This window comes from Apodemus sylvaticus, chromosome 10 (genome assembly GCF_947179515.1).
Source record: "Apodemus sylvaticus chromosome 10, mApoSyl1.1, whole genome shotgun sequence".
NCBI lineage: Eukaryota > Metazoa > Chordata > Mammalia > Rodentia > Muridae > Apodemus > Apodemus sylvaticus.
This window is the reverse complement of record NC_067481.1, coordinates 63,386,059-63,406,658: the sequence shown is the minus strand read 5'-3', so window position 1 is coordinate 63,406,658 and position 20,600 is coordinate 63,386,059. Positions and strand designations below refer to the sequence as shown.

The following is a 20,600-nucleotide window of genomic DNA, read 5'->3' as shown; positions in this document are numbered from 1 at the left end:
AACAGCTGTTGTTTCATTAACTCTTTTTAAAAATGTATCCTTAATATTTATGTGTGTGTGTGTGTGTGTGTGTATACACATCTGTGTAGGTACACATGAAGGCCAATAAAGGGCCTCAGATCTTCTTGGGGTGGAGGTGCAAGCTGTCAGCTGGCCCATGTGGGTGCTGGGATTTGAACTGGGATTCTTCCAAAGGTCTTTAACAACAAGCTGTTTCTTTAGCCTCCTATTTGCTAATTCTTGGTTTTGTTTTTGTTTCTAATTTATGAATTTCTGTTCTGTCTTTGCTAATTTCTTCTCATCTAGTGCTTGAGGTTTGGTTTACTCTTGCTTTTTCCAAGGTCTCAAGATGCAGCAATAATGTATTTGAGATCTTTCCAATTTTTGATGTAGGCACACATTGCTAACTGAAAACCCTCCTCCTAAGACAGGCTTCCTAAGAACGCCCTGTAGATTTTGATACACTGTGCTTTCGTTTTCATTCCATTCTAGAAATCTGTGATTTCCTTCTTGATTTCTCCAGTGACCCCGTACATCATTGACTGGTGTGTTATTCAGCTTCAACATGTTCGTGTGCTTCTGGGGTTACCATTGCTGCTGATGCCCACTTAGCTTTAACCCACTGTGGTCAGGTTTAGGATACAGAAGTCATTTCAGTTTTCCTGGATTTGGCACTAGCTTTGTGTTCTTATATGTGGTCAGTTTTAGAGAAGATCTAATGGGCTATTGAGAAGAATGTATACTTTTAATTGCTTGGGTGGAATGTTGTGTCCATATCTGTTAGGTCTGTTTGATTTGTGATGTCGTTTAACATCAGTGTTCCTCTGATTAGTTTTTGTCTGGGTGACCTGCCAGTTGATGAAAATGGGGTATTAAAGTCACCCACAGGCACAGGCTTGGGGTTAGTTTATGGCTTTATATTTGTTTTATGAAACTGGGTGCACCTGTATTTGGTGTCTGTGTGTGTGTGTGTGTGTGTGTGAGACTGTTAACCCAGAAGCACATGAACTTGTGTGTAACTGAAATGTCTTCTTAATAGGTAGGTCCCCAGTGAGTGTGAAGTGTTCCTCTTTATCTACTCCATCTATGTTGGTTTGAAATCTGCCAGATATTTGGATGGTCATGCTTTCTTGTTTCTAGTCCCATTGTTTGGAATTCCTTTTCCCACCCTTTTACTTTGGTAGTGGTGTATGTTTCTTGGAGGCTGAAAAGAGATGGGTCACATTTTCTTTTTCTCTCTCTTTCTCTCTTTCTCTCTTTCTCTCTTTCTCTCTTTCTTTCTCTCTTTCTCTCTCTCTTTCTCTTTCTCTTTCTTTCTCTCTTTCTTTCTCTCTCTCTCTTTCTCTCTCTCTTTCTTTCTTTCTTTCTCTCTCTCTTTCTTTCTTTCTTTCTTTCTTTCTTTCTTTCTTTCTTTCTTTCTTTCTTTCTTTCTTTCTTTCTTTCTTTCTTTCTTTCTTTCAACAGATCTAGCCTCAAGTTTATTTGTAAAAACAGCACAGGATGCTGGTCATCTGCAAATAGTCTAATCCAATCTACTATGAGTATACTGTCATTGTCTTCAGACATACCAGAAGAAGGCATCAAACCCCCTTTACAGATAATTTCGAGCTACCGTGTGGTTGCTGGGAATTCAACTCAGGACCTCTGGAAGAACAGTCAGTGCTGAGCCAACTCTTCAGCTTGAGAAAGGGATTCTCTGTACACAGCCTTGGCTATCCTAGAACTCACTCTGCGGACCAGACTGACCTCAAACTCAGAGATCCCGGCCTTTGCCTCCTGGTAATGGGATTTAAGGCATCCTCCACCACTGCCTGTGTCTTTTTATTGTGGAATTGAGTCCATTACTACTGAGAGTTGTTATTGAAACGATTAATTCCTGTCCTTTTGTGGTGTTTTCTTAGATCTTTGATCACATGTCCTGGCTCTGTTTATTTATTCTCTGTAGCCTCTTGGACATGTTTATCCCTCTCTTCAGACTAAAGTTTTCCTTCCAGTGGCCTTGGCAGTACTGACTTAGAAAAAATAAATTCCTTAAACCTGGCTTTATTATGAAAAGTTTTAATTTCTTAATTTTGACAGGTACATGTTCTGGTTATAATTTGTAGTATAGAATGGCGGTAGTGGTCTTTCAAAGCATCTAATACACCCTTCAGGGCTCCTCTGGTCTTACCGTTTCCAAGATAATCAGGTATTATCCGGATGACCGTGCCTTCGTGAGTGACCTGTCTCCCATGCAGTGTTCAATACCGTTCATTTGTCTTTATCGTTAGTGTGTTAGCCATGATATGGTGTGGGGAGTTTCTTTTTCCATCCCATCCCTTTGCTGTTCAGGAGGCTTCTTGGAACCTGGCTGGTACCTCTTTCCACTTGGGAAATTTTCTTCTTTGGCTTTATTGAAAATATTTTCTATGCCTTTAGTGCTGTATTCTTCTCCTGTGCCCATCGTTAGAAAATTTGATCTTCCCAGGATGTCCTGGAATCCCAGGGGCCTCTTACGTTCTGTCTATGTTTTTCTTTCTTTCTTTCTTCCTTTCTTTCTTTCTTTTTCTTTCTTTCTTTCTTTCTTTCTTTCTTTCTTTCTTTCTTTCTTTCTTTCTTTCTTTCTTTCTTTCTTTCATCACGGACCTTTACTGGATGGTTCCGTCCTTTCTCTTCTCTTGCAGCCTCAGTATTCTGTTTCCCATGATCCATTCTGCTGCTGAGGCTTTCTCCTGAGCTTTTAGCTTGGCTTATTGAGTTTTCACATCCAACATAATTTCAGTTTGTTTTTTTCTTCAGCAATTCTCTCTATTGAATTTGATTTTCATATCTTGGATTGACTTCCTTCTTTCATTCAGCCCTTTGCATTTCTTCTCCTGGAATACATTCATACCATCTTTGGGTTGTTGGAATATAATTATAATTATTTTTTAAAAGTCTTTGTCTGGAAGTTCTTCCAGGTTTTTTTCTTATTCGGAGTCCTTACTATGGGTTTGGTGATCTTTGAGAGAGGCATCTTGTCTCTGTTTTCATGTGTTGTTTGAGTTCTGTATCGGGCTGGTCCATCTATTAGTTTGTTGGTTGAGTTCATTTTTTTCTCCTGTATTTTGTATGTGTTCAAGGCTCCCTTTTTCTTTCTGTGCTGGCATTTGCAATGTTCATGAGAGGACTGAAGTCAAAGTAGGTTTGAGGCGCCATTTCCCTCAGCCAGTCTGGTGTTAAAGGCCAGAGATTCTGTTGCCAGTGCCCCTCTGAGGGTCAGGTCTTGTCCGTGTCCGCTCAGGCCTCCTGCTTGGGTTTGCAGCTTTCACTGAGCCTCAGAATCCCCTGTGTATCTCTGACCTTATCCTCAGTCAGCTCTGGTCCCGTCCTGGGCCTGCACCATCTTGTGAAGAGAGCGCCACACATGGAACTCTTCTGTAAGTCCGCTGTCTTTCTTTACAGCCGAGTACTATTCCATGCTGTTTGTTCCCCGGTTTCCTTATCCACTCAGCAGTTAATGGATAGTTATTATTTGCTTTTTGTCTTATATGATAGGTTTGATAAGCAACACCACAAAAGCTTTTGAAGATTTACTTATAATTATTTTAGTGTGTGTGTGCGTGTGTGTGTGTGTGTGTGTGTGTGTGTTCTGAATCTCTCCTGGAGTTGGAGATACAGGCAGTTGTGAGTCACCCAACATGGGTGCTGGAGATTGAGATTGAAATCCTCTTGACTGCTGAACCATTTCCCCAGCTCTGATGATCTGGTTTTTGTTGTTGTTGTTGTTGTTTTTTGGGTTTTTTGTTTTTGTTTTTTTTTTTTTTTTTTTTTTTTTGGTGGGTGGATGGGTAGGGGAGGCATCTGGAGACAGGGTTTCTCTGTGTAACCCTGGCTGTCCTAGAACTCACTCTGTAGACTAGGCTGGTCTTGAACTCAGATATTTGCCTGCCTCTGCCCTCCTCCCCTGCTCCTCCAGTGGCTGGGATGGGCATGTGCCACTGCTGCCCAGCCAATAAACATTTTTATGTTAGCAAATTCTTTGGGCTTCTCCTTGTTCTGGCTGGCTTCTTCTTCTCTCTCTAAAGTCCTCGCTCCTCTCTTCCCACACTAGGTGCTCAGGAAATGTCAGAGACTTAGATTAGTTGAAGCTTGAAAAGGGACACCAAGTAAGTTAGACTTTGGCAGGCCTTTGTCCCTTGGGCCCCTCTCGGGGTTCATACCCATCCGGCCATCTGATCCTCCTTCCTGTGGTAGGGGTTGGCCTGTGCCCTACAGGGGCCTGTGAGCTTTCTGGGCTGTTATGGGCAGAGAGACTGAGCAGGAGGTTTTCCTGTAGGCAATCCCCATGGGCTGACTCACTGAGAGCCCGACCTAGCCCCATGAGACAGGTGCTATGATTAGTCTTATTCCGGAGTATGAAAACTGAGTTCAGAGAAGTGATGCGCCTTGCCCAAGGCGACACAGGAAGGGGCAGAAACTCAGTCGATTTGGCTGAAACTGTTAAAATCTTCAGGTTCTGTCATGGCTCTTGAGATCTGCATGTCTCTTGGGATGGAGCCTCAGCTTGTCAGTACGGCATGCAGGCTTCTCTGGCCTCTGTCTCTCTCATCTTAGTGTAACCTTGGAACAGGGCCCGTTTTCTTTGGAACTCTCAGTGCATATTCACCTTCCCTGCAATTAGGATGGCAACAGTGTGCTCCTTCAGACTTTCTCAGCCCCAGGTTCTGTAGTGCGCTGGGAGGCTGGGTCAGAAAGCCCCTGGGTTTGCTGGCAGGCGCAGGGAAGGTCAGAGGTGGAAGAGCTTGCCAAGGCCCAGCGTGAGTAGCAGAGCTGGATTCTGCTTCCAGATCTGGGGGACTCTGAGGGTCACAGGCCTCCCTTGCTGTTGGTTTCTATCTCAGGCTGGATGGCCCTTGTGGCTGTGCACTTCTCCCAGGCTTAATGACATTTATCTGGGATGCTCCTGAGTTCTCCACCATAGGCCAGATTACCTCCCTATCCCAGGTTCCCAGGATTCTGGCATGACTCTAATCTAGCCGCCTGGCCTTCTCCCTTGCTGGTAAGCCATCCAAATGAAATCAGAGGTCCACCCTGTCTTCTTCAAGTGACCAGTTCTGAGCTGGCATTGATCAGGCCCAGAAAAGGTGGAACCGCAGCAGGAGCCTGAGGGAGGAGCAGAGCCCTGCCTCCCTGGGACACGCGGCAAGCGACAATACAACCCAGAGACCCACAAAACCCAGATCCTGGCCAGGTGCCCCTTACCCTAGGATGAGGCCTTGTAATTGTTGCTCTCCTGGCAGAGGGTACTCAGAAGTTCCTGTCCTTTGATGCTCCCAGGGGCCTGGAGCCAAGGACACTCTGTCCCCCCATCCCCAAAGGATGTTCTCAAGATAAAAATATCCTAGAAACATTCCCTGGCATCTGGTGCCCGTTGTCTACTCTGATGGGGCCAGCTCTAGCCCTGGCTTCCATCTCAGGCTCACAGGGTGCTGCTCACTCCTCCTGGACACCCAGCACCGCCAGCCACTGCGTGTCACTGATCTCCAGGCTTCCTCAGTCAGAGCTTGGGGGACATTCTCTGGGGCTCAGATGCCCTGGCAGTGGGAAGCAAGGGGGCTGAGTCTACCCTGGGGAGATGCTGGGTATCTTCCAAGGGATATCCAGACAGGTACCTGGGACCTCCTTTCTGCTCTCAGCTATCCAGGTGGGGACACATCTGGGTGTCACATCTGCACCAACCCTCTTCAGCACTGGCAAGGACCCTTACTTGCTGTGCGGCCATTGCACGGCCAGGAGTGAGAGCTAGCGTTCTGCTTATCCCGTGACCCTTGCTGAGGTGCGTGGAATCTAAAGCCAGGGAAGGGCCCCTCTAGATCACCATTTGCTGATTGTGTTGCCTTTTCCTCCTTGCTAGGCCAGGCCCTGTTCCCCGCCTGGTGCCCAGCTCTCACTTCCTGGTGGCCTGCTCAGTTTCGTGGGAATATTGGCTGGAGACTGGCAGTGTCACCTGAGCCTCAGGAAGTACCTGCCTGCTCCAGAGCCTTGGCATCCAGGTTTAGCAGGACGAGAGGCCTGGGCCAGCCGAGCCTTGCCCTCACTGGCTGGCAACTGTTTGGAGCCCAACCCTCAAATCTAGAGAGCCTTGCTCTGTGCTCCCAGCCCTCTAATCTGGGTTGCTGACTGCTCCCGGGCACGCAGTCCTGGTGAACTGAGGGGCCAGTTTATTGGTAGGTTGCTTTAGCTGCTGCAGGTCAGAGTGAGGTAGGGGCCCTGGACAATGTATCCATAAATCTGAGACCACCACTCCCTGGTTTGGTGACTGTGGGCAAGTCACTTGTGTAACAAGCCTCAGTTTCCTTATATAGAGAGGCACAATCATGAGATCTGGAGTTGTGGGTCTGGGGCAAGCCCCAGTAGGGAGTCAGCTTGAGACAGCCTGGTGACCAACAGGAAGTGGGGAGAGCAAACTATTCACAGCCTTCACCCCGACTCTTCTCCTGAACCTTCCTTAGCTTCTAGTTGTCCTGTGGTCAGTCATCTCTATGTGGAGTTCTGATGTGGGTAACTGGGATATGGCCCAACCCCATAGTCTTAACTTCCTGGTGTGTCCAGGGGGAGGAGCCGTCCTTCAAGGCTGGGTTGTAGTGAGCAGAGCACGTAGATCCAAGGACAGTTTGAACTCACTCGCAGTTCACAGGGAAGATGTCCCTGCCATGGACAGTCCCAGTTGTGTGACGTTTGTTCCAGCCTCCTGAGTCTTTGTTTCTTAGGATAGAAAGGCCTAGAGGCAAACAGTAGGTGTAAGGCATCACTGAAGATGGAGGGGCTTATAGACAGGGGAAGTGACTCCCCCAGGGCCACACAGCTTGTAAGTGGAAGATCCCCAATTAGAATATAACTCCGAGTCTCCAGAACTACCATTGTCACTTGCCCCAGAGGCTTAGAATGTGGGGGTGACTCACCAACCATTTCTTCAATCCCAGCCAGAAAAGCCAGTGTGACAAAGCAGACTTGGGCGTCCCCGTGAACTCTGGCTGGAAGGTGGAGAAGGTAACAACATCTCAAGGTCCTGACCTCAGAAGCTCTCAGAACCCTTCACATGTCTTCTCCCCAAGTCCACTTGGCAGATAGGGTGGCAGGCAGGGGTCCCTTTGACAGATGGAAAACTGACTCTGGACCCTGTAGAATGTGTGTGCACCAGGCAAGCTCCTGTCTGCCTCTTTGAAATGGTTCCTGGGCTCCGATTCACTTTCCTATCTGTTCATCTATGCCACTCCCCCAGCCCCTCCCCCTGCACTCATTCATTCACTCGCCCACACACCAACCATGGAAACACCATCCATCACACTATCCACAGCTGTCTGGGGGTGGTATTGGGGAAGCCCGGCAGGAGCAGCTTGAATACTGGCATAGCATCCCAAAAGCCTTTTCATGACCCTGGAGACATTGCCATCCCTCTGAAAAGGGAAGGTTAGTCATTCTAGTCCTGTCTCCCCCCCCCCCCCACGCCGTGAGGATTCCACAAGATGAAGCGTGTGAGGAAGCGTGTGAGGTGCCTACCCCGTGCCTTGTGTGCACCGTGGCTCTCTCCATCATCAGGGGAGGATTTCTTGTTCTGCCCTGGTCCAGTGGTGGTGTCCTGGTTTGAGCTGTCGTGCTGTGAAGACATACGGGGTGAGAGTTAGGACTTCTGAGCCCTCTGAGGAGAGCAGCAGCATCTGTGGTAACTCCATTCAGCTCATTGTAGGTCTAGGAGCAACTGGAGGCCCCATCCCTCCCAGATGGTATCCAGGGCTAGCTGCAGCTGCTTGGTAGTTCATCAAGACGACAGCTGCAGCTTGGCACTAGAGACAGCTCCAGGTGTGGTGGAGGTCCTGATGGAACTTGTACAGCCCAGCGCCCACGGAAGGATGCTTGATGCTGGTACATCCTTTCACTCCTCAATGGTGTCTTCTTCCTACTTAGCCAGCTGTTGGTATCCTCCCAGTAGCCCCAGACATCTTGTCTATCTGACATGCATTCTCTCACCCCCACTGATCTCTACCTGATCTCTACCCCTCACCCCGCCGACCCTCCCCACCTCACCCCACCCACACACCCATCCGTCCATTCATCTGACCACAAGAACACCCATCGATCTCATCAGCTGCTCTAATTTGTTAGCTGCCCATCCCTTCCATTCATTACTCACTTCCTTTATCCATTCATCTGCTCAGCCAGCCATCCACCCACCAAACCACCCAGTATCTGGTCACTCCTCTCCAGACGCCCACACATTTGCCAGCCCAGTTTATCCATCCATCTGCTTGACCACCCACTCATACATATATCTGTCTCCTCATTCATGGCTCTATCCCTCCCCACCCCTCCAGTCTGAGCTCTTGCCTCTCTGCCTCTGCATCTGAGCAGGGACATGGGTTCTCTGCGTCAGGGCCCACACTACCCTCTCTGACTGGAGGTGGCGCTAGGTCGAGAGCAACTCTAGGAATGTACAGGCAGCTTCTGGCCCTAATGGGTAGAGCACAGGTCTTCATAGAATGGGCGGGAGAGGACAGAGAGCGAGGCACACCTTGGGGAAGAGGCTTTGGACTGTCTTCTTGCTGGTGTGGTCATCCTGGAGGGGATGGAAATTGGGGCTCACGGAGGCTTTGTGGAAGAGAGACACTAGAGGAGTGTCCAAGAGAGCACAGGCAGCTTCATGGGAGTCAAGCTGGGGAAATTCCAGAGGGGAGTGAGCTCTGAGGCGAGGCAGAGGTGGAACAGATAGAGAGAGGGTGGGGGAGGACGTGTTATTGGTAGGATTACTGCTGGGGGCGGGTGGGTGACTGGAGCTAGAACAAGCTGGGGGACTAACTGGTTGGGGATTCCCAGCTGAGGATCCAGCCAAGATGACACATGGGACATGCACTCCTCATGCCCGGAGTGGGGAGTGGAGCCATTACCCACTTACCTTCGGTGGTTTTGGGTCCCAGCCTGCCCCATGCCTGGGCAGAGTGTGGTCTAATGACCAGAGAGCTCTTTAGGCAAAGAGACATTGATGTGGCTGGTAGAATCAGGGCAAGGACACTGACTCGGTGAGGGCTGCCCACCCCTGGGCTATTTTCCCCAAGCCTAGCATAGGCTCGAAGCAGGAGTCCAGCATATGCACTGACCTTGAATGTTTGCAGGGGATCGGGGCAAAGGTTGTTGGAGGATTTGCCCAGGAAATCTGACTTGGAAAAAGGGCCAGGGAATCGCCTTCTCAGATCTAGAGACGGAAATGTCAGCTGACTCGATGACTTCTCATTCCCTGAACACCCATACCAAGCTCTTACCAACCAGACGAGCCTCCTTACTTTGCCCCTAGCACTGACCAGGCCATCTCCTCAAGTATCCCTTTCTGTTGCTTGCTACCATAGGTTTACCTCTTGGGACAAGGGAGAACTTTGTGCCTCCTGCTTGCCTGGTCTCTCATTTCCTTCGTGATGAAGGAGGCAAGGAGCCTCTCATGCTAAGACAGATAGGTGGTGACTACATTAGCTGCTCCTGGGTACAGTGGGCAAAAAGCTCTGTGGTGGATTATTGAAAATGGCCATAGGCACAGGTGGCAGGAAAAGGTTCCAGCCTACCTTGTGTTTGCCTTCTCTGCACATGTGACCTCCAAGGAGACTTTTAATGTGGGAGCTTGACTAGGTATACCCTGTCCCTTAAAATTCTGCTTCTGTCTGCCAAATTGGGGGCAGTTTGTAGTGTATATTTTAATACCAAATGGGATTGTGGGGTCTGGAGAACTGGGACTGGACTATGGTGTCACCGAGTCTGAGGTAATCGATGTTGCTTTCATCTCGGCTCTCCAGAGCAGAAACTCCACTCCCTAGCAGCCGTGCGGCCCTTGACCAGTGACTCAATCTCCCTGAACTTCAGTTTCCTCCCTGGAAAAGGGGTTAGCCGTCATGGTCATTATGGGGATTACATGAATGAGCACGGGAGACGCTGAGAAGAGCACCTGTCAGGTAGCAGCACTTGGTAGCATTTTGATCCTTCGTTTCTCATTCTGGAGGAGCCTAAGGGAGAAGACTCACCTGGTGTTCCTCTTCCAGGGCCCACATCTTTGCAGTCAGCATCTTGCTGACATTTAGAAATATGGGCCCTAGCCTTGTCCCAGTTCCTCCCGGATATTAGCGAAACCTGAGGTGCCCAGTGTCTTGGAGACTGGCATGGGATGTCCTGCTCTATCCGGAGGCACCTCCCAGTGACTCCCAGGCTCCACCCTAGGTTAGGTGGCAGCTCTTTTTGCTCAAAGCTCCAGTCCTGGCTCCAGCCAGTGCTCCGAGCTTACTGGATGCCGAGAGGCTGTGCCTGAATATGCCAGGACAAGAAGTTGGTCTTTAAGCCTGTAGGTCCAGGACAGGTCATTTCCTCCTGTGGAGTCTTGGCTTTGTTTTGAGTGCCATCCAGTTGCAACTCTCCTTGTCTAGTTCAGGTACTGTATTCCACGGAGTCTTCCCCGTTCCCTCCTGGCCATGTCTGGAACTCCCACTGGCCAGCCTGGGCCTTGCTAACATGGTTCTTGCTATTGGCTTGAGCATAGCTTTCTCCTTCAGCCGCAGCTTCCTCACCTGTGGAAGGGGGTGCGGGACTCTCCTCACTTAGACCTCTTCAAGTGAAACAAACTCTCATTCCTTTTCTTCCCTGGTCACCACATAGCCTGCCAGTCTGCATGCCTCCGGTTGACTCAGCCCTATGGTTTTTAGAGATCTTTAGCACCTTCTTGCACAAGTCTTTTGGTGGGGGTCTCCTTCTGACACTTGGTCTATCTGTGGCGCTAGTTTCTGCTTCTGGGTCTTCCTTTTGGGTCTGTCTTCATCAAGCCCCAGGTGAGGGCCTTCCACACCCTAGGGCTCTGTCTGTTTCAGATGCGTGTGCATACTCTCTTGGTGTTTGGGGACAAATGAATTCACTCAGGATCCATTTCTGGCTCAAGGTGTGGAACAAGCGTAAACTTTAAGTTGATTTTTCTCTGTGGTGTGGGTGGAATATCAACTCTGAGAAGTGGCCATTTTCAGGTCTGTGGTTCTAGGAATGGCTGCAGCTTTGGGGATTGGCCAGAAGCAAGGCTGCTTCTCTGGAGCAGGGTTCTAGACTGGAACTCCCAGCCTTTGATTTCTGTGGTTCTGTTCCCCGCAGGCCAGCCGCTGCTCATAGCTCGAACCAGAGCCACCATGACCCGCTGGACGTCCCTCAAGGCCTCTAGGCCACACAAGCCTGGCCCCTGGGATCTGGCAGCCTCCCCCCGGCGTCTGAGTACCCCAACCTTGGCCACCTTCCCCTGGAAGGCGCAGGAACCCGGGGCTGAGATGTCTTCCCAGAATGGTCCCCGGGGTCCCCAGCCCCGCCAACCCTCTGCCTCCTGGCCTAGACAGAAACAACATCCACCATTACAGCCCCGAGCCTCAGCTACACAGGCCCATGGTGAGGTGGTCAACTGAAAAGCTGTAGGGGAGGCTCTGAGGACAGGTGGCCCTGTAGACCCTGAGGTTACGTGGTAGGAAACCTTGCAGTAGACACAGGGTTTGGATCTCGGCTCTCCTGTTGGAGTCCGTATGTCTTGGTTGGGAGTACCTGTACCCTTTAGAAGCCCTCCATGGCTGTTAGAGGCTGACTTGAGGCTCTTGGCTGTGTTCTGCCCCATGCCTGACAAACTCTTTCTGTGGTTCTCGGGCTTTATGGCTGTGTCTGTGTTTGCTAGGCAGCAGCACTATGGCTCATGACATAGACCCTGGGAGTCCTTCCTCAGCTGTCTCCACCCATGCCTCTGTGTTGATGGCAGAGTCTGCAGGCCATGTCCCCCTGAGCCTCTGATGTAGATGTGGCCAGGGATTGTACTGTTCAGATGGGGTTGAATTCCAGCATTGTTAACTCTGCTTACAGGCATTGGACAAGTGTCTTCCTGTTCTGAGCTCTGAAAAATGGGGCAGAGCCACCCTCAAAGGTCCGAGGGCAGGAGGTTTTGATAGCATCTGGCCTGCCCCAGGTGCCCAGCTACGCTGGGATCTTCTTCTGGGATTTCTGTCTTCCTAGTGACATCAGGTGATGGAGGGCTCTGAGGCTTTATTGGGCTCTGAATTGATATGTCATTGGGTAGGTCTTGAGGTATATGGCATCCCTGTGACAGGGGGTGCAGCATGTCCAGATCATCCGTGTTCTGATACGTCAGTGGACACTCACTGAGACAGGCTGGAGTCTACAGGGCCAGGCATGCTGTGATCCCTGGCTTAGCCCAGCACCGGCCGCTGTGGAGCAATGGTGTGTGTGTGTGTGTGTGTGTGTGTGTGTGTGTGTGCACGCAAAGCCTGGGCCTGAGAAATGTGTTTGCTCTAGCCATTGCACCATTCTTCAGGCCCTTCCTTCTCTGGCCTCCAAGACTGTGTGCTAGGCTGGCCTGGAGGTGTGATATTCCCTGCAGGAGGCCAAAGGTGGTCATGGAAGTAAGTGACACTTGTGGGGGCCGTGGTCCTGCCGTCCACAGCAGAGATGGGAGAAGATGTCTGTTTTGAGGTTAGGGCAACCTTAAGAGATTCAATCTGGGTGTCTACTCTAGGGCTACCTTAGCTATCATATGACCCATGATAGAAAAGATCCGGGTGTAGCCTAGGGGTGCTTAGTGGGTGCTCTGCCTGCTAGAGTATGAACAGAGTGGGCACGGATACCAGACATGAGGCCTGGGGCCTGGCGGACCTGTTTAGACCTGTGGGTGACATAAATGGCCTGATGTGAGGGAGATGGTCAGTGTCACAGGTATGACTGTTGCTATTGATATTCCACATGAGGATCTGTGTTGGAGTGCGCAGTGTGTGGGTCAGGACCATGCGTGCGTTACTCCTAGGGCACGAGGAGGTCTGCCACGGCATCACAAGAGCAGAGTCTGACTGTGGGAGACAACATGGCTGTGGGAGGGCGTGTGTGGGGAGCATGGAGGAGTATGGGGAGCCTTGTGTGTGTGAGAGAGAGTGGGGGGGTGGTGTGTGTGTGTATGTTTGTGTGTGTGTGTGTGTGTAGGGAGCAGGTGTGGAGGGGGAAGGAGTGTGAGGGGTGTGTGTGCAGATGGCAAGGGTGGGGTGGGAGAGCGCTCACGGTGGTGTGGGGGGGAGAGCGCGTGCGTGTGTATGTGTGTGTGTGTGTGTGTGTGTGTGTGTCAGGGAATATGCTGTTAGCTGGGCAACAAGGCCATGGGACTGCCTGTACAGGCCTTGTGGCTCCCTGGGTCGTCTGGCTGTGAGTAGAGAGGGAGGATGGGGTTTGGCTTGGTGCCTTTCAGGCTTCTGGTGCCTGTCATGGGGGACTGGGGGGAAGGCAGATGAACTGCGCTAATGAGACGGCCTCTGCCTTGGTCCAGGCTGAAGGTGACCAGGGTTTGGTCTATGAGGGTAAGGGAAATATAAATATATAGAGAGAGCAAGGCCCTTGGTATAGGAGCTAGAAGGAATGAGAGGAAGCCAAGGCTTCTGGCTGGAGCTTCTGGGAGCCCAGGGAGACTGTTTCCCAGCTGTGAAGGTGGATGGAGAAGCAGGCTTCGAGTGGGAGGGAAGACGGGGGATCTGTGGCGACTAAATGGAGGCTGTGTCTGTCAGTTACTGTCATGGCCCTGGCTGCCTGCCCAGACAGACCTACTGTCCTTTCTTTTGCAGACGTGCCCCCGCCTGGAATCAGCCTGGGGGCAGGCCAGGGTCCACCAGACCCCGGGATGACCGCAGCCAGTCGGGCCAACCCCTACAGCATCGTATCATCCGAGGAAGACGGGCTGCACCTGGTTACCATGTCAGGCGCCAACGGTTTTGGCAACGGCAAGGTGCACACGCGGCGCCGGTGCCGCAACCGCTTCGTCAAGAAGAATGGTCAGTGCAACATTGAATTCGCCAACATGGACGAGAAGTCACAGCGCTACCTGGCTGACATGTTCACCACGTGCGTGGATATCCGCTGGCGCTACATGCTGCTCATCTTCTCTCTGGCCTTTCTCGCCTCCTGGTTGCTGTTCGGCATTATCTTCTGGGTCATTGCTGTCGCCCACGGAGACCTGGAGCCAGCCGAGGGCCGTGGCCGTACGCCCTGTGTGCTGCAGGTCCACGGCTTTATGGCGGCCTTTCTGTTCTCCATTGAGACCCAGACCACCATCGGCTACGGGCTACGCTGCGTGACCGAAGAGTGCCCGGTGGCTGTCTTCATGGTGGTGGCGCAGTCCATTGTGGGCTGCATCATTGACTCCTTCATGATCGGTGCCATCATGGCCAAGATGGCCAGGCCCAAGAAGCGAGCACAGACTCTGCTTTTCAGCCATAATGCCGTGGTGGCTCTGCGTGACGGCAAACTGTGCCTCATGTGGCGCGTGGGCAACCTGCGCAAGAGCCACATCGTGGAGGCCCACGTTCGAGCCCAGCTCATCAAGCCCAGGGTCACAGAGGAGGGTGAGTACATCCCACTGGACCAGATTGACATTGATGTTGGCTTTGACAAGGGCCTGGACCGTATCTTCCTGGTATCACCCATCACCATCTTGCACGAGATTGATGAGGCCAGCCCACTGTTTGGCATCAGTCGTCAGGACCTCGAGACAGATGACTTTGAGATTGTGGTCATCCTAGAGGGCATGGTAGAGGCCACTGCCATGACCACCCAGGCTCGCAGTTCCTACCTGGCTAATGAGATCCTGTGGGGCCACCGCTTCGAGCCGGTGCTCTTCGAAGAGAAGAACCAGTACAAGATCGACTACTCACACTTCCACAAGACCTACGAGGTGCCATCTACGCCCCGCTGCAGCGCCAAGGACCTGGTGGAGAACAAGTTCCTCCTGCCCAGTGCCAACTCTTTCTGCTATGAGAATGAGCTGGCCTTCCTGAGCCGAGATGAGGAGGACGAGGTGGCTACAGAGCGGGACGGCCGCAGCCCTCAGCCTGAGCATGACTTTGACAGGCTGCAGGCCAGCAGCGGTGCCCTCGAGCGGCCCTACAGACGGGAGTCAGAGATTTGAATGCCCTTGGTTTAGATGCAGCACCACCCTGACCACAATAGGTCCCATGTCCCTTGGGGACCTGCGTTTGAGCAGAGCAGACCGAACGCCTCGGGTCACAGACTCAGTAGCATCTTAGTCTTTTTCATGTTTTTCCGCAATAGTTTGGGAGAGTTGGCGGGAGAGTGGACGGCCAGAAGGACCAGCTCATGGCCTCAGAAGCTGATGCAAACATATGGGCAAAGAGGTGGCCTCTTGGGGTAGGGTTGCACAAGAGTTGGGGACTCTGCTGGAGGCCTTGGGAGTGGGTCCCACCCCTGGAGGGAGGAGCTGCATATGTACACTTCATTGGTTTTTAACTTGGGTAAGACTGTTTACAAACAAAAACAAAAACAAAAAAAAACCCACGAAACACAAGAAAACACTAAAAGGTGGTTCAATTTTTAAAATTCATGGTGTGGGGATGGTTGGAATTCCACTCAGTGCTGCCAGGCAAGCGGCTGGACGGGGAACCCTGAAGGTTCTCGGAGGTCTGGTTTCTCCCTCCCGTGGACCAGGGCTCTGCAAGTTGTCATTCTTAAGGATGAACTGGGTTGCTTGTGACCATGCTAAATGATCCTAATAAAGTGTCTGATGTCTCTGGGGGTGGGGCCCGCTAGGGTGACTCTGCCTTGCTCTTCTGTTTGATGTTGTACCTCAGCTGCCTCAGGGCTCGGTTTAGGACCCCCACCCCCACCCCCAACTCTGTGCTCCCTTGTGCTTCACTCTCTGTCTGCCCCAGGTCTCCACCCCTTGCAGTGAGGGGCATAGGAAACACCAGAGTGGGTGCTTCTTAGAAAAGGACACTCAGGAAATTAGCATGGGGTCTTGGTCCCACATTCCCAGGAAGTGGGTCAGCCCCATCCCACACTGGACTCAACAGCTTGAGTTGTGCCTTAGAGACTCTGCTTGTCTGGCTCCCATCATTTCTGGTTTTCTCAGACATGTTTAATCTTTTCCTCCTGCTCCTAACTCCACTCACGAGGCTCCCACAGGCCCCTCTGAGGGTGTAGAGGCTGTTCTCTCAGAGCCGTGTCCCTGCCTGCCTTTATTTATCTCACACTCCTGGGGCAGGAGGAGGAAGCTCTGGGGGCCCCAAACAGTCTTCTGCTGGAAGGCAGAGTCTAGGAGAGGAGAAAAACCCCCTCCACCCAACCCCTATCCCACACCTGCCCCCTGCCACCATAGGCATCTCCTTAAGATTTCATGTTGATTTCTGACCGAGGAGAGTCCCCTAGGACCTGTAGCAGAGGCACGAGCTCCTCTGTGTTCCTGGCCAGACCTCTGCCCCCAAATCTCACTGACTTTTCTAGCTTTGGCCCTGGGGCCTAAGGGTGCACTCAGCCTGGGAATACTTGCCTGTCACTCTCCTCTCTATCCAGTTGTCAGGGCTAGGGAGGGGCAGAAGGTGGGTCCTGGCCACTGGGTGCCACTGTGGGAGCTGGAGCACCTGCTGTCCTTTCTGAGGAGGTGGCCTGTTAATCCAGAACAGGGTCCAGGGGCTCCTGGTTCCCCAAGGCCTGCTCCCAGCTCATCTCAGTGGTCTGAAGCGTTTAGAACTCTAGTCAGCCCATCCTCCTCCAGGCACAGGCCTGCCAGAATGGTCCAGTCCCTGGGCCCTGCTGGAGAGCAGCTCCGGCTGCCTTTCATCTCTGCCGAAGGCAGGCAGATGCTGTATTTTGGAATTCTCCTGCCCTCTTTTCTCCTCTTTCCCTGTATTTATTTATTGCTTGTGCTAAAGACCAAACTAGCCCCGCCCCCCTCTTTAGTGCCCCTAATGGAGGAAGCCACTGAGGGGGGAGCCATGTGCCTGTGCCAAGCAGAGAAGCTTGGCCCCTGGGGAGTGAGTGTATGAGAAGGAAAACCAGGGTGTGTGTGCACGCATGAACAGACGTGCTCACACAATCGTCTCCCTGTGTGTGAAACTTGGTATACAGGTATATGGTATACACAGGTGTCTATGTCTGACCACAGGTATGTGTGTGATTTTTTTTTTTAATTCGGGTAAGGTGTGTTTAGTGCTCACCAACCTGGACTGGTCAGGCTGGAGGCTGGCCACAGACATGATCACAGTCCAACTTGAGTCCCAGCCCTGCCCTGGTTATGCAGGCTATACGCAATGTGCATCAGTCTGAGGAGTTTAATGGTAAGTAAGCCTCTGCAGCACATCCTGTCAGAGGCCTTGGAGGCATCTCTCTGTGTGTGTGTGTGTGTGTGTGAGTGTGTGGAGGTCCCAGGGTGTGTCTATGTGAATGTCAGGGGCGTGGGTGCTGTGTGCAGCGTGTGAGAGAGCTGCACAGGACGAAGCAGCTGCCCTGTGCCCATCTGGTGCTGTGCACCTGGTCCTTGTCCAGCCGAGGGCCCGGGGGCAGAAGAACATACCAAGGGGGGGCCCTTGTATGGGTGTTCGCCCTGTGTGAGGTCATAGAATGTTAAATCTATTTTAAACAGTGAAACTGGAGAATTTTCATGTTATTTTCAATACATAGTGGTATCTAAAGATGTAGGCAATGAGATTAGACCACATTAAATGCATTTTGATCTCTTTGAATGCCACTGTGTTGAGGTGTGTGTCTCACTGTCCTCTGCCTGCCTCTCCCACGTGCCGAGCAGTCACACTTCCTGGGGCCCCTGCAGCTGGACCATGCACAGGGCTCCCTGGGGCTTGTCCTCAGGGGCATTGTAGGACATGGCAGCAGCATCACGGAGAACAGGAGCATGGCCTCCTCTCAGACCCCAGGGCAGTCATTCAGTCTTTTCTGTGGATACTCCCCACCGCGCCACACACTGCCTCTGCCTCATTCTTTGGCTCCTTCTGCCCTGCCCTCTTTCCTCCCACACAGAAGCACCTGGCACCATCCATTCCTACAGGCACGTTCAGGGCACTCCCAGGGCTCCTTTGGATACAGGAAGCCTGGCCCTAAGATGGCAACCTTGTATCCTCTACAAGAGGGGAGAGGAGAGCTGGGGGCTAAGAAGAAGCCCTTTCCCAACACAAGTCAAACTGATGACACAATGAGGCAGGGCGGGGTCGGAGCTGAGAAAGCTGAGAACAGAGAGCAGGCAAAGGCTGTTGGTAGGACCTGGATCGGTTTGTTTTCTGGAAATTGCTTCCATTGTGCCAAAGGCTCAGACTTTTGGATCTCCATGGCCAAAGCCAGTGCAGAGGGAACTTCTTTCTTTGTCCAAACTGCTTCAACGAGTGGATAGATCTCTAATCCTCTGCCTTAGCACAGGGGCCCTGCATTCTGCAGATGTATGTGATTCTTCTGCACAGAGAAGAAGAGATGTGTCCTCTAGCCCCTGAGATAGTGGGCTATGGGAATTCCAGCTGTGCTTCCCTATAGCGGGGGCGGGGTGAGGTGGACAGGGCTCTGGAGCTGCTGACTCTGTCTGGAAAGGCCCAGAGCCCTGGAGTTCTTCTGGGATTCTTCCACCAGGACCTAAACCAGTGGGGGCCAGAATGTTGTGACCTTATTCTCTGTACACAAGCCTCCCCTACAGTACTGACCAGCAGGTCTAGGCCCTGCCTGTGGGTTGGTTCTGGCTCCTACACACTGCTTGCATTTTGGGGTTCCCTTGAGCTTGCAGTTTCTTGGCATCCATTCTCCTGGCTGTGCTGATGCCCTAAAGTGCCTTAGGTCAGATTTTAGGGGGCACTTGACTGCCAGGGGACTCATCTACCTTCAGTCTCCTCATCAGCGAGACTGCTAATGGCCTGCTTGCAGAGATCGTGAAAGAGCAGGAGGTAGAAGGAACCATCACTTAGCATCACTTAGTGCTTTGATTCATGCTGGGGGCTCTGGGCACTGTGCTCAGCATACTCGAGGGCAGGAACAACAGCTGTACCTGAATGATGTGGTCAGGGGACAACTCACTTTCCTGCCCTTTGGGTTTTGTATTCAGACAGGCTGAACTGAAGTAGCTGGCAGTTGGTCATGACTGGGGACAAAGTGCCCACTAAATTGAAGTGTATTGCCTGGAAGTCTGTGTTGATACTAGCCATGCCCTGGCAGGCCAATCAGAAGGCATCATTTTTCTGTGTTAGAGGAAGTGTTTCAAGAGGATTAGAACTTGAACAAGATCCTTGGAGTGGAGTTATTTGAGATGGGATCTGGGTAAGCCTCAGGCTCAAGCTGTCTCCAAGTTGGGGCAATCAACCCAAGACACTCCACACTTGGCCTATTGGTGGCCAAAGTCTTTGTCAGCTGATGGACAGCCTGGTGAGCTCTCTGCCCTAGAATCATCCTGTTTACTGTGGTGTAGACCCCTGGGACTTGAGAGGATTGCACATGTGTGTTTCCCTAGTATGAGAAGACACATTAGAGTCTTTCACTTATTTCTTAGCAATAAGGGAATTCCAGGAACACACCCTCTTCCACCATAATACACCCTCCATCCAGTCCCTTTATGGTCTCCTCCCAGCTTCCTGCCCCACTGAATGTAAAGATCTCCATTGGTCCTTGCTGCTCGGTCCTGTGCAGCCCCTGCTTCCTGCCCCTGTTCAATTTCCCTTCCTCCTTCTCTTGCCCACCCACCCCAGGCTTCCTACCTCTCTTTAGATTTTTAGACCTTTGCATGAATAACTTCTTTTTCTGAGTTTCTTTTAAAGCATTTCAAAATTACATAATTAATTAAGTGTGTGTGTGTGTGTGTGTGTGTGTGTGTGTAAGGGCAACTTGAGGGTCAGTTCTCTCCCTCCATCAGGACAGGTCGGGTTGTCAGTGCCTTGGCCGGGGCCCCCTTCTCTTACCTTGTCAATGAATAACGTTCCTCCTGCTCCTGAGCAGATGTGACGGACAGCTGGTTCTCCCTCTCCAGCTACCTTTCCCTGTGTTCCTGGGGGAGACCGGAACTCCCCTTCTTTGGAGTTTTCTTAGTCTAGAAACTGACTCAGAAGGAGTCTTGAGGATGATTTTTTAACATTTGAGAGAATAGCAGCAGGACAGGCAAGCTGTAGATTCCAGAAGTTCCCAGGAGAAGGGAGATGAAGGAAGGCAAGACAAAGGGCCATGCCGTGTGAGTTGGCTTGAGGGTAGCACGTTCAGCAGCAGATGGAGGTCAGCCAGCAGCAGTGCAGTAGCACAGTGGATAAGCAGATGTATGCTGGGAAAGAGGCTGGGGAAAAGCTTCCCAGAGAAAGCCCAGAGTGTCAGAAAAAGCACACCCAGATTTTGGCCATTATCTGAAAGAAAGAGATAGAAAAGAAGGAAGAATAAAAGTTACAGTTTTCTGAATAACTCTAAAAGATGAGCAGGCTCTTCAGGGCGGACGAGCTCCGAGTTCTCGCTAAGGGAGGGGCTTCCGTGAGGGACAAGTACAGGATCTCATTAAGGGGATAACTGATTGTTCTCTTCCCTTAAGTGTCTTCAGGTGAATCAGATTTCCTGGAGTGGGGCAGGGTGGGCTCCTGTCCAGGTGATTGACAAGCCTATCTGGGTTGACTCCCAAGGGAGAAGACTATAGTATATAAGGTTTGGAGGCGCTTACATTGCCAGGTCTCTACACTAGGCCAGAGGTAGAACTTAGATTCTATTATTTTGATCAGAAGGAAGTTGTTTTGCCTTAATGGGCCTCAACAAGATCCAAATATGTCCACCTTTTTATATGGTAA

At 51.4% G+C, this 20,600-nt stretch overlaps 1 protein-coding gene across 1 annotated transcript in view; it reads left to right on the top strand.

Annotated features, from left to right (window-relative positions):
- Window positions 1–17,441, top strand: part of Kcnj12 (potassium inwardly rectifying channel subfamily J member 12) — a 48,967-nt gene extending 31,526 nt beyond the window's left edge. The window contains exon 2 of the mRNA XM_052195299.1: window positions 13,629–17,441. Within this exon, the coding sequence (XP_052051259.1) occupies window positions 13,685–14,968 (1,284 nt within the window). The 5' untranslated portion in view covers window positions 13,629–13,684 and the 3' untranslated portion in view covers window positions 14,969–17,441. The remainder of the gene's footprint in view (window positions 1–13,628) is intronic.
- The last annotated feature ends 3,159 nt before the right edge of the window (window positions 17,442–20,600 follow it).